Genomic DNA, 12,632 nt, shown 5'->3' on the forward strand with positions numbered 1-12,632 from the left:
TTATTCTGGGTGTTAGCCCCTCAAAAAGAAGGGTTAAAAACTACAAGACAGGAACAGGAATTGTGGGAAGCCAGCCATAGCCCACTGGCTTTTTGAAAGACAACATTTGTTCCTTTTTAAGGACTGCACATGTTAAACTTGTTTTGACCCTGCACGGGAGAAACACGGACAGCCAAAGATCTGTAGGAGTCAGGTGTTGTTAACTCCATTTTGTTATGTTAAAGATCTGATGTTATCTATAGGAGCAGGTATTGAGGTTACTATGGTAATCCTAGCCCATAATAGTTCGGTCTTTTCCTTTAAAAGGCTGATGCCTGCCTGCAATAAACGTCGCCTTGATCAGACTCTTGTCTTGGCGTCCTTCCTTTCTCTCTGCCCCATCTCCACCCCGCTGCTCTTTCAGGTTTGAGGCACTGCGGGACAGTGCTCTGCGTCGCCGGTTCGCGACAAGGAATGAGAAAATTTTGTGATAATTTGGATCCTTTATACCTTTTGCACATTTCTCAGACCCGCCTAAGTCCACTGTGATACACAGTCAAAAAATGCAATTAAAAATAATTTCAGAATTCTCAAAATGATGAACTCATTTTGCATTAACTTTGCAGTTTTTCACCTTGGGAACATAAACACTGTCTTTGAAGATGTACTTAATTCTGGAACTGGGCTTTTATTTTTCCATAATTGCTTCTTGCTAGCCAGGGATGAGTTTTGTGAGTGGGCTTTCCCAAGCCCCTGCACATTTGTTCCACAGCCCAGAATCTTCTCCTCAAAATTAATGCCCCACTCAGGAGATCTTCACTACAGCCCTCCAAGGCTTCTCTGATCAGGCACAGAAAGGAAACTCCTTGTTTACTTTTTCTTTCCCATCTGTACTTCTTCCTTCCTCTTGTAGGAAGCCAAATGTTCTCGGCTCCAATAGACAAGATTTGGGAGATTCTGTCACATCTAAAACCCCTGACAGTTCATTGTCTGAGAGCAGAAGCAGCTGGTCCCTGAGGAGCTGAAGGGGTTTTTGTTGCAGTCTGTAGCACTGTGTGTGTGGATAGCTTTGCCACTGTTGACAGTAATAGGTTGCAGCATCTTCAGCCTCCACATTGCTGATTGTGAGAGAGTAAGAGGTCCCTGATCCACTTCCACTGAAGCGAGCTGGGACTCCCGAGGCCAGGTTTGATGTCTTATAAACCAGGAGTTTCGGAGAGGCTCCCGGCTTTTTTTGGTACCAGTGCAACCTGTCAGTGCTTACACTGGAGCTGGCTGTGCAGGTGATGGTGACTCTGTCCCCTGGGGAAGCAGCCAGGGATTCTGGAGACTGGGTGAGCACAATTTGTCCATTGGACACTGTGGTCAAGTGGGTGAGATGAAAAGAGATAGAAGTTAGTACAAATAGAGACATGAGAATGTCATCATACCATATAATATGCCGAAACAACCACCAAAACATCTGCCTTAATCTTAAATTCCTATGGCAAAAATGATGCTCTGTCTCGAGCTTCCTTTCTTACCTGTGACACTGAGCATCAGGAAGCTGAGAATTTGAGTCTGAAAATCCATTGTCTTTTCTGAGCTCTACTTCAGGCTAAACAGACCACTTAAGATCATCCCTTAAAAAGAACTCTGGACATTTGTGGTTTCTGAGCAAGTGATATGCAAATCAGCAGGGAGTAAGCCCTCCATAGCTTATACTCTCACGTCGTGCTTCAACCTTTTTATAAAAATTAGAAATTGTTATAGCAGAGGGATGTGTTTCTGTGTAATATATATTCGTCGTCTAGAATATTGTCTATATATCTCTCTGATGATATGCTACTTTGATCAGGCTAGAAAGGAACCTTCCACTGGACAGTATGTAAGATATCTTTTCTCTGAATAAAGCCCTGATAAGGATGACTATTTGAAATGTCTATCAGAAAAATCCCAACCTGAACACATTTGCCTCCTCTTACTTTGGGACCTGCTCACCTGAGACTTTGCCCATCCATCATAGTCTCTTCCAATATTTGGGTACCCACAAAGTATTGGGAAACTGTCACCCTACCACGTAATCTGGAAAGTAGAAATCCTCAAGGATGTTTAGACAAAGTTCAAGCACACTTTCCAGCTGGAGAAGAGCAACCACCAGAAAGGCAGGCAAAATAAATATTTCTGTCTGAGACTGAAGGAACCTGAGCTATTGACTCTTTATCAACCTCAACTTTTCTGGTACTCTTCCCCAGGCTAGTTTCCAAAGGAACCTGGGCTTTAAAGGTCTCAAAACCATACTCATATTAAATAAGTACAAATTAAAATGGATGCATATTGAGGATATACTCAAGTGAAATGAATAAATCACACATGTGTAAATACCAAATAGTTTCTCTGGTGTGAAAAGCTAAATAAGATCCTAATGGTATAACTGACAATGTGAAATAGGGAGAAAAGGACTAAAGGTGTCAGGGAACTGGGAAGGGTAGGGGAAAGGAAATAAGGGAAAAGAAAAAAATCTGAGAAAATGAAAAAAAATGGAAATAAGTTTTTGTAAATAGGGAAGGGAGGAGGGGATGAAGGGAGAGCAGGGGTAAGGGGAAAAAATGAGAACCAAGACCTGTCATGTAAAGGTACAAGATCCCAGTGATGAATGTGACTGTACTGTATACCTAAAATGTACCAATAAACTCAATGAGAAAAATAAATAAATAAGTATAAATTAAGTTCATAATTGGTTTAGTCACAATATTAACAATGTTCCCTTACTTCAGAGTTTAAGAAGAATAAGGTATATTTTTCTTATTAAAGACTGAATGACACTAGTGGAGGCAGATGACTTAGGTAAGAATTTGATCAAGACATGGTCTTCAAAAAGATGCTTGTAACATAGGCCCTACCCTAAAAATAAGCCTCATTTAAGATAATTAGCCAAACAGGCACATTTAGTACATCTACACATTTAGTACACGTACACATATATTGAATAGTAAAATAATATTAATTTTAAGCTAAATATAAATAATATTTTCCATTCATCCTTACAATAGATAATAATATAAACTATAACTAAGTATTTGTAAATACCTATGCTAGTGCCTTTGGATGAGGAAGGGTAAACAGATGAATTTGAGACTTACAATGAATGACCTATCGGAGTACAGATACCCACATGAATAACATGCAGCTGCAAACAAACAGACATGGTGGTGTCTAATATAAGTCTTCAGAATTCAGTTTTGTCATGTGTTGTAATGATGCACTATGAGCAGCCTACATGCACAAGAAGTGCTCATGTAAGGTGTGCCCCGTAGCTGGACATGAGAGATTGGGGCTAATAGTTCCAGGGGAAATGGAAATGCAAGAAATACAGGCCTGAATTTGGGGTTTGGAGAGTGGTGACCATACTCCAAAAGAAGATGACAAGGCTATATTTGAATAAATGTATATTTTTTTCATGAATAAATTGTATATGAAAAACTAAGACATGGCTTGATAACAAGCCCTCTTACATCTTTTGGAGCAAGACTAATATAAGACCCAATATTTTCAGGGAAATCTTGAAAAAAAATAAAAAAGCAATCAATTTATTTAAAATCTACAATAATTCACCCCATCAAAATGGAGTTTATTTACTTATGTGTAGGGCTGATTGTCTATTTGAAAATCAACCAACATAATTCACTGTATAAAAAGATTAAGAAAAAATGCCATTTGGAGAACTATTGGAATATTGAACCAAGTATGATATAAGACAAGGAATCAGAATTGTAAATGTAGGGGGCAGGGATTTAGCTCAGCGGTTTGGCCTGCCTCACAAGCACAAGGACCTGAGTTCGATCCCCAGAATCAAAAAAAAGAAAGAAAAGAAGAAGAATAATAAATGTAGAACATACTTACACACATAAAGGAGATAATCATGGATTAAGATATACAACTTCGTAAAGCATATTCCTATGATATCTTATTTAGTTCTTTTCATCATCAGAGAAATGGTCCCTAATTTGCATACAGTTTTACATGTACGTGAACTAAGGCGCAGAAAATACTTTGACTTTAACTTTTTAGCAGTGATATGTTTAGAACACTAATTGAACTCATACTCATTTCTTTCAAACCAAGATTATTTACAGGTGACTATTGGCTGAACCTTAGAATTGTGAGTCTTGTGGAAAACATGTATCATCTAGATATTAAGCTGGTTTTAAGACCATTCCCTAATTTAAAATGAGAGAATCTACATTTTAATAGTACAGTAAAGGATTCTTTTGTTGCCTCATGTACTCATTAGAAAACATGCAATGAAGGCCACCCCTACTTTTCCAAAAGATTCAAGAATCACAATATGGCCTACTACCATTTTAACATTGTTAATTACAAAGAACAATGCACCGCACATGGTATATCCACAATAAATAAAATATTTAAGTGGCAAAACAGGAAAGTGAAGTCAGACAAAACAAGGATAGAAAAGTGCCAAATGACTTAGCACAAGGCCTATTGTTACATAAGGTATCAGTAAGTGACACACAGAGAAGCAGCAGAATGGAAGTAAAATAATGAATTTACTTATCGATAAGGGTTGATTGCTCATAAGCCGTGCCTGGATCATTGATGCACTGAGTTACAACTCCTCCTTTTATAGGGATTTACAGCCTTGACTTCATTTGGGTGGCTACATTTCATTTTCACAGTTTAAATCATGGTCACAGAATAGTTAATCTTTTCAATCCAGTTGTAACAGTTCTTTGCAGTTGGGGAGTTTAACTTTAAGATTAGCCTAGTTATCTATTCTAGTTCATAGGAAGGTGGGTTTTCAGGGTCAGGGGAGCAAATGTTAGCAATGGGTTCTTTCATTTAGACACTTTTGCAATCAGGTGGCTTCAGTCTCTGGGAGCTCAAGACCTTGCTGTGCCCTGTTATCTCAGGGCCAGACCAAATGCCTCATTTAGCAATTAGTGCCTTCAGAGCCTATTAGTTTTGAGCTAAATAAAACAAACTGCTGCAGAGAGACAGCGGAAGACATTTTACATTGTAACACTTTATAGGTTTTTGCTATTTATAAAAGTTTTCCCTATCACTATGACAGGTGATTACAGAGTCATCGTGTCATGGTTCCTTGTGCAAAAAGCTCAGGGAAGGCTGCTCTTAATCTTCCCTTGAGACCTTCATACTCCATGATTATGGGGAGATGTTGCCTGTCTTCCATATGAGAGAGAAACAGAGTTGAGCAGGAAGGAAGCACCGGGTGCAGTGAAGACTCATGGACCCATGGCCTGGGGAGGTCCATGTCTCAGGCTGAAGCACTGTGGGAGGAGTACTATAACCCTGATGATGGTAATAATGTGCCACATCTCCAGGTTGGAGGTTGCTAATGGTGAGAGTGAAATCTGTCCCAGACACTACCACTGAACCAGTCAGGGACTCCAGATATCAGGGTGGATGCCCAGGAAATGAGCAGTTTGAGAGACTGTCCTGGCTTCTGCTGGTACCAGAACAAGTAGTTCTTTTGGTTGGAGCTTGATAAAAGACTGACTGGACTTGCACCTGTTGGTGGTCCTCTCTCCTGCTGACACAGCCAGACTCTGGAGACTGAGTCATTATGATGTCTCCACAGGTACCTGCAATTAGGAATTTACATTGGATTACTAATTTATTAAAAATCAGAAATATGAAGTCTCTTATTTACCAAAAAAGACAGAATGGTTTAAATAATTTTTCCTTCCATGTGATAATGTCCTCATTCCCTTTTTAAAAATTACTTTTCTAAACCTCTCACCAGAGACCCAGAATACCAGGAAGAGGAGGAATTGGGACTGTGTCTCCATCCTGTGTCAGTTCAGCTGTCTCAGGCACTCAGCCCTGTCTGTCTCCTGAGAAAACCTATAAATAGAGCTCTCAGCAGCCACCCTTGACCTCAGGAGCCTATGCAAAGCATCAGAAAATGTGAAAGCTGGAGAAGGAGCACTGTGGTGAGCCATGACATTAAATAAATGAAAGAGAACTCAAACATGCCATTACTCTAGGAAATATAATTACTATAATTGCCTACAAATGTCAAGAAATTACCTTCAAACTATAATATTCAGCCAAATTTTCAAATCACTTACAAAACTTCTATAGTTAACTTGAAAACAATAAATGCACTTGTTTGATCCTTTCTTATGTCAGAATAAAACCTCAATTTTTTATTGAAACATATATGTATGGTATCAATACATGGATTATATGTCACTGGATAGAATTAGGAGAGTGCATAGTTTGTATCTCTAACTCAGGCTCTTTTTTCAATTTTAAATACATATTTGATGTTCCTCTTGGATATCTATCTCTTGGACATTTCAATAGGACCAAACCAGCCCTCTGCTCTTTCCCTCATCATGAAACACATGCTCAGGAAATACTACCACCTACTTAAGAATCATCTTGTCACTACCCTTTCAGGAACATCTGAAGTTCACTGAAATATCTGTCACCAACAGATCTAAGATCCACAGCGCCTCCTGGGGGTTGTAGGTGAAATAACTGGAGCTCTCAAATTCTAGGGCCATTCATCCATTTAACTGAAAACGAAATTAAAAATTATTGTTAAATTGTCTTAGTTTTCTTCTTCCAGAGACAAAATACCCAACACCAAAAGTTAAATGAGGAAAAGTTTATTGAGTTCACAGGATTTAGAGTTTACAATGTTCTCCAAGGCATGGTGGTGCAGACAGGTATCACAGAGGAGAAACAGTTCATGGCAGGCAGGAGGTAGCAAAACAAGCAAGAGATGATCACATTCTTTCTATCCCTTATATTTTATCCAAGCTACTTAGGGCAGGTAGTACTCACACTCTTAATCCTAGTGTCCTTGATCCTAGCATTGCAACATGAATCATCCCAGAATCACACACTCTAGATCCAGCCAACTCTGAAAAAGCCCCACCTATAATCAAATGAGGCTTTTGGGGGAAATCTGGACACAAACCATAACAGAAATTATACAAATAACAGGATAATTATTTGTATGGAGCTGTACAAAATTAAGAGTATCAGTGCCAGGACTCTTACAGAAGACATGTTGAACAAACTGAACAGAATACCTGACCTTATATAACTTTCATTTTAATGGAGGGGGCATAGAATGAATGAATAAATCACATTTCTGCAGCTACTCCTACCTTGCTCCATCAGAAACCTTCCCCTAGAGCACTGCTACTACTCAGGGAGAGTGGGGCACTGGGTGTCCAAGTCCATTCAGGATCTCTTCCTCCTTCAACATGAACAGAGTCACAGGAAGAGGGAGAAAGTTAATGCACCTGAACATTTGTGTTTCCTTGGAAAATAAACTCAAATATAGACTCATAAATATTCAGTTACTCAAACAATATTTTGATCAAATACATTGATCTTTCAATCCACTATGTCTCTACAGCTTCAATTCAAGCACCATATTATTGAGTAACAAACTGATGCTATATCTGAAAACAAACCGGAACCACTATTAACAGAGTACCTTTTATTATAATTAGTATTTTTGTCCACTGAGAATCACTATTTCTGCTTTACTCTTGCCAACTTTTTTCTTAAAACATGAAGTTTGGAGTGTGGACAAAAGTTTAATTTTTCATTATAATCCTTCAATGTACTGTGCCTTCTCCAAGCAACTCGCACTTTCCTTCTGCATACTTTAACTTAGAGCTCCAGTTATAAATGGGAGACTGAACATTTGTCTCCTCCATCCAAAGTAACTCTTTTCTCTCTCCATGTCTCTCAAGTACTGTTTGATAGACAGCTTGATTTGGAGAATACTTATTCTAAACCAATTCCAGGAAGAAATATAGGACAGAAATTTTAGCTTTTGAGAACATCTCCTTGGCCACAGTGGTTTATGATGATCTGGCAGGTTGCCCACTACTGAGCTCATCTGCTTGATCTTATGTTCACAATTCCTGCTACAATAGGAGCAAAGAATGCCATATATTAGCAAGTAGTACACAGCACCAGGATTTATTAGCATGCATTCTAAAGCTTTCTTTAGAATGTAACTAGCACAATGCAGGGCAGAATGGAGAAGTGTTAAAACTTGGATTTGGGTGCTAAACTTGAGTAACTAGATCAAGTATTCCATTAAAATTCCTTTTCTGAATATGTCTTTACCTTAAGGACCAAAATTTCCATACCTTCTTTATGCAGTATAGGTTGAGGTTTTTTCTCATTGCTGCAGAAAAATTTCCAAGTAATACTGATGTCTTATCTGATCTAATTTTTTAATGAAATTGAAAACACCAACATTTTTTATCCCTCAAAAATAATAAAAAAGGAAACAGGAGTCCTTGTTTAAAATTATCCATTGTCAACATGGAGAACAATTAAAACTATAGGCTAATATGTACATTAAATTCACTTTTTTATAATACAGGATTGTGTTCATGAAAACTTACAACCACATAATTTGAAGCATAAATAAAAACACTTAATTTAGTTGCAATCTTGAGATAGAACATGATTTAATTAATCAACGAGTGCAGGACACTGCATTACAAGAAGCACACACACTCACACAGCAGCAGACACAATTCATAATAGAAATAATTGCAAGATTGGGAGGAATGGCCCATATATTTTTATTAGCCATATTTGTTCACATGCATTTTACTTATGTTCTTCATCATAAATTGCATCATCTTATTTTCTTAAATAGGAAAAATGTTGCTTTAAGTGAAGAACTCTAAGACATTTGAAAATGTCTTATGATATCATAAGGAACTGGATTTACTTTTTCATCATGCTTAACTACTGCAGCCTTCCAACATATTATTTTGCTGACATAACATGGTGCTACAAGATCAGAAGTAATTCAGGAGGCCAAAAGATAGAAAAATAAAGGTTCAGCAAGACTGCTCTAGTGGACCTCTCTCCATGCCTTTTTGATGTTTGTCTTCCTATGTCTCCACTTAATCTTTCTCCTAGTAGCTATGATTTATTGTTTTACTAAGTATATCTATCAGTTGGATTAGGCCTAAATCAAATAACTGTACTTTATTGTGGGAGCTGGCCATGGCTCTTTGGCATTTTACATTTAAAAGGAAACTTCTTCCTCTACAATGAAGGCATTGATACAAGCTATGCAGCATTTGTTACCTTTCAAGGATTCTGTTTGTTAAGCTTATTTGTTCTTTCACCCTTCCATGGGAGGAACTCAAAGAGATAGCCAAAGATCTGGTGTTATCTATAGGAGTCAGGAAGTCCGATTTTTGCATAAGAAATGATGGAGATGATTGCTTGATTGCTCCCTGTTAATGTGCCTTTAAGGAAAGCTGTTTCTGTAGAAATAAACCAGACTTCTTTTGGTCTCCACTCAGGCGTGAGTGTTCTTTCCTTTCTCAATCCTCACTCTCCAACTCAGGCATGTTCATGTTGTGATGGCTGGACCACCACACTTTATGTTATACCATATTAAACACTGTCCCCAAATTAGTTAAACAGGTACTGAGTGGTACATCCCTATGTGTGGTTGCTTATATAATAGTCCACAGGAGGCAGGACTATCGAGACATAATGCTCTCTTCTTCCCCCTTCTTCTCTTCCCCCTTCCCCCTGCCAGTTAGTTGCTGCATGACTTCCATCCCATTACTTAGTCATGTTCTCTTTGGCTATGACTGTGGGTAAAGGTGATGCCTGCCAGTTGCTTTTCCCCTTCATAACTGACAAGGATCTATGGAGAAGTAGTGTGATACTTTCTGAATATCTCATTTTTCATTAAATAACAGTATTCATGGATTCACTTTTAATTTGATGGGATATCATACAGCACTATTAATTACTTTGATATTCACAATAATTCAGATTTGACCACTGGTGTCTCATGTTTTCTCAATTTTAATTTGGTCCAGGCTTGTTTTGTATTTCCTTCATCATAGAGTCAGAAACAGACATTTCTCTAAGGATTAGTGGTTCCTGTTAGTGGTGAGTTATGACATTCTGAAACTGCGAGTGCCTTCAGGGCCAGGAAGGTCCTTTCTTCCAAGTTAGGACAAAAAAGAAAAAAAATATATATATGGCTTTTTTACACAGACACATATACATGTATCTATTTATAGATACAGGAGTTTACACTTTAATTAAATTCCCCAAACCACAGACATTATTTAAATAATCTCCTTTCAAATGAGTAACTTATTTTGTAACAGTGAGGATCTTGGAAGACTGATTGAATTGATGACTTATTGACCAAATTCCCTGCTCATAATCAATCTCTAGTTGTTATCATCATTTACACTTCAATTGCAGTCTATTTTCCCCATGCATACCCACACACCTGATCCACCACTGCCATCTTTCTGCTACCTGCACGGGTATCTTTCTCATCATGCCTGGGTCTGAGTCCTGCACAGGGGATCCTGCTATTCCTTCATGTTGTCTTATCCTGTCCCTCCTGGGTGCCTACACTGACTCAAGAATACCACCATTCTCATTTGGGAACACCCTCTGGACTCCAACACTGCATGTGTGGCTTCATCCTTCACTGTTCTGTATGCCCTTTTCTGTGTTTACTTTGCTCAGGCCCCACAGTCACAAGTACAGACACTGGGAACTATGCTACTTTTGGAAATGGAAAAAAACCTAATGATGGTAAAATATGCACATTTAAGGAACATAGTAGATTCAAGGGCATGAATGAAAATTGGGTAGAGGAAGGACTTCTATTGATATAGAAATGCTATTGTCTCAGAGGGGACTGAAATCATGAATAACACTCTGAACCATCCAAAGATCCTCAGGCATGGATCTGCACAGCTCAAAGCAGAGTTAGACATGTAGTTCATATTCATCAAATGGGAAGGGAGACAATCTCTGATCTTGGGTGGACTTGATAGAAAGAGTAGACAGAGTTCCCGTAAAAGGAATAAGACAGAATGCTCAGCTGCATATGAGAGGTCAGTGACAGAGCTCACCTTTCCTTACAAATCATGTCTCCATTGTTTTTGTGTTGCTTTTCAACTCCACACTAAGGCCACAATGGAATGAGGATGAAGAGGAAACTGCTCTGGCCTTAGTCATGCCTAACTGTTCTGAAGGCAAGGAACATTTAAATATTCTTACAGTTTATGGTATTGTGCCATGCCTTGGAGCCCCTTTTCATGGAGACAATCAAAAGAACACTATGCACTGCATACTAGGATAATGCCGTCTTTTGGCTGCCCAGAAAGGAATACAGTTTTTCAGGTGAATCTGTGCTGTTTTTAACTCTGGTGACACCTGGTGACAAGAGGAACTTTCTAAAGTTTTGAGATGAGCCAGCCATCTCTAAGGCTGGGGCCAGACCTATTCAGCCCCTGCTGATTTGCATGCTCCACAGAACACAACCTACTCCCTTGCGGGTTTCTTAATGTGCTTCTCACACGCCATGCAGGGGTCAGTCCCAGTCAGGACACAGCATGGACATGAGGGTCCTCGCTCAGCTGCTTTCACTCCTACTGCTCTGGCTCCCAGGTGAGGAAAGATAGGACTGGGATATGTTGCATTCAGTGTGGCCTGCAGAGAACTCTTTGTAATGTGATTGACCTGGTAGTTCCTTGCATTTATGTTTCTAACCTCAGGTGCCAGATGTGACAACCAGATAACCCAATCTCCATCCTCCTTGTCCACATCTCTAGGTGAAAGAGTCACTATCACTTGCCAGGCTAGTCAGAGTATTAGCAGTTACTTGAACTGGTTTCAATAGAAACCAGGGAAATTTCCTAAACTCTTGATCTATAGAGCATCTAATTTGGTATCTGGGGTCCCACCGAGGTTTAGTGGCAGTGAGTTGGGGACCCATTTCACTCTCACCATCAGCAGTAGGGAACCTGATGCTGTTGCTACTTACTACTATATACAGTTTGATGAATTACCTCCCACAGTGACAAACACCATAACAAAAACCACCCAGGGAAGCAGGAGTGTGAGCCTGGGCTGCCCCAGATACTCTTCCAGATGTCTCCACCTGCTGAAAATGTGTCATAGATGCAGTCAGGCTTTGAAGGTCCCTAGAAGTTTTGGGTTCAGAGAAGCTCATTTTCATCTTAACTCTTTTTTCTCCTTCTCAGTTCCAGAAGCACAGAGGTGACATTGCCTCTCTTGATTTCATTAAGAACATAAGTTTCTAAAGTTGAGGCATCCAGTTTGTGACATTATTTGGAACTCATATAGATAAACAGAAGCTACTATAGATATTCCAAGGAGCCAGCTCAGGATCAGGCCATAATTAGGAGGCATCTGTCTGTCTCTTATGTCTTATGAATTGTGTGTGTGTGTGTGTGTGTGTGTGTGTGTGTCTCAATTTATCTTGTCAAAATAGATATCCCAGACTGAAAGGAAATGTTCCTTGTACTCTGTTTATTGTAGTCTTAGTTGACATGGTCGTGAGAACAACAAGCTCACATGCTCCTGTTCCCACCAGCCTTATCAGTCAGCAAGTCTCAATGTATTAGGACAACAAATTACTAAGAGCACCCTGTCCCATCTCCTTGTTTGTACTTCCCCTCCTCATGCCTTAATAAAGTGACATGCAGGCTGCGGTGTTCTCTACTCAGGAGGTAGGGAGGTCACACCTGGCCCTGCTTTAATTCTCAGCTGTTTTCCACATCTTCTGTCATCCTGATCAGACCTCAGAACCTCATTTTGCAGGCCAGAGTGCACAAATA

General features: G+C 39.2%; 1 gene segment (V, D, J or C); it reads right to left on the bottom strand.

Moving 5' to 3' along the window:
- Nucleotides 1–823: 823 nt before the first annotated feature.
- LOC104848001 lies at nucleotides 824–1,591 on the bottom strand. The segment is given in 2 exon segments: nucleotides 824–1,338; nucleotides 1,503–1,591. Coding segments are annotated over 2 exon segments (564 nt in total).
- Nucleotides 1,592–12,632: the final 11,041 nt, after the last annotated feature.

The sequence above is a fragment of the Fukomys damarensis genome, unplaced genomic scaffold (genome assembly GCF_012274545.1).
Source record: "Fukomys damarensis isolate Sample0158 unplaced genomic scaffold, DMR_v1.0_HiC HiC_scaffold_2, whole genome shotgun sequence".
NCBI classification, from domain to species: Eukaryota; Metazoa; Chordata; class Mammalia; order Rodentia; family Bathyergidae; genus Fukomys; species Fukomys damarensis.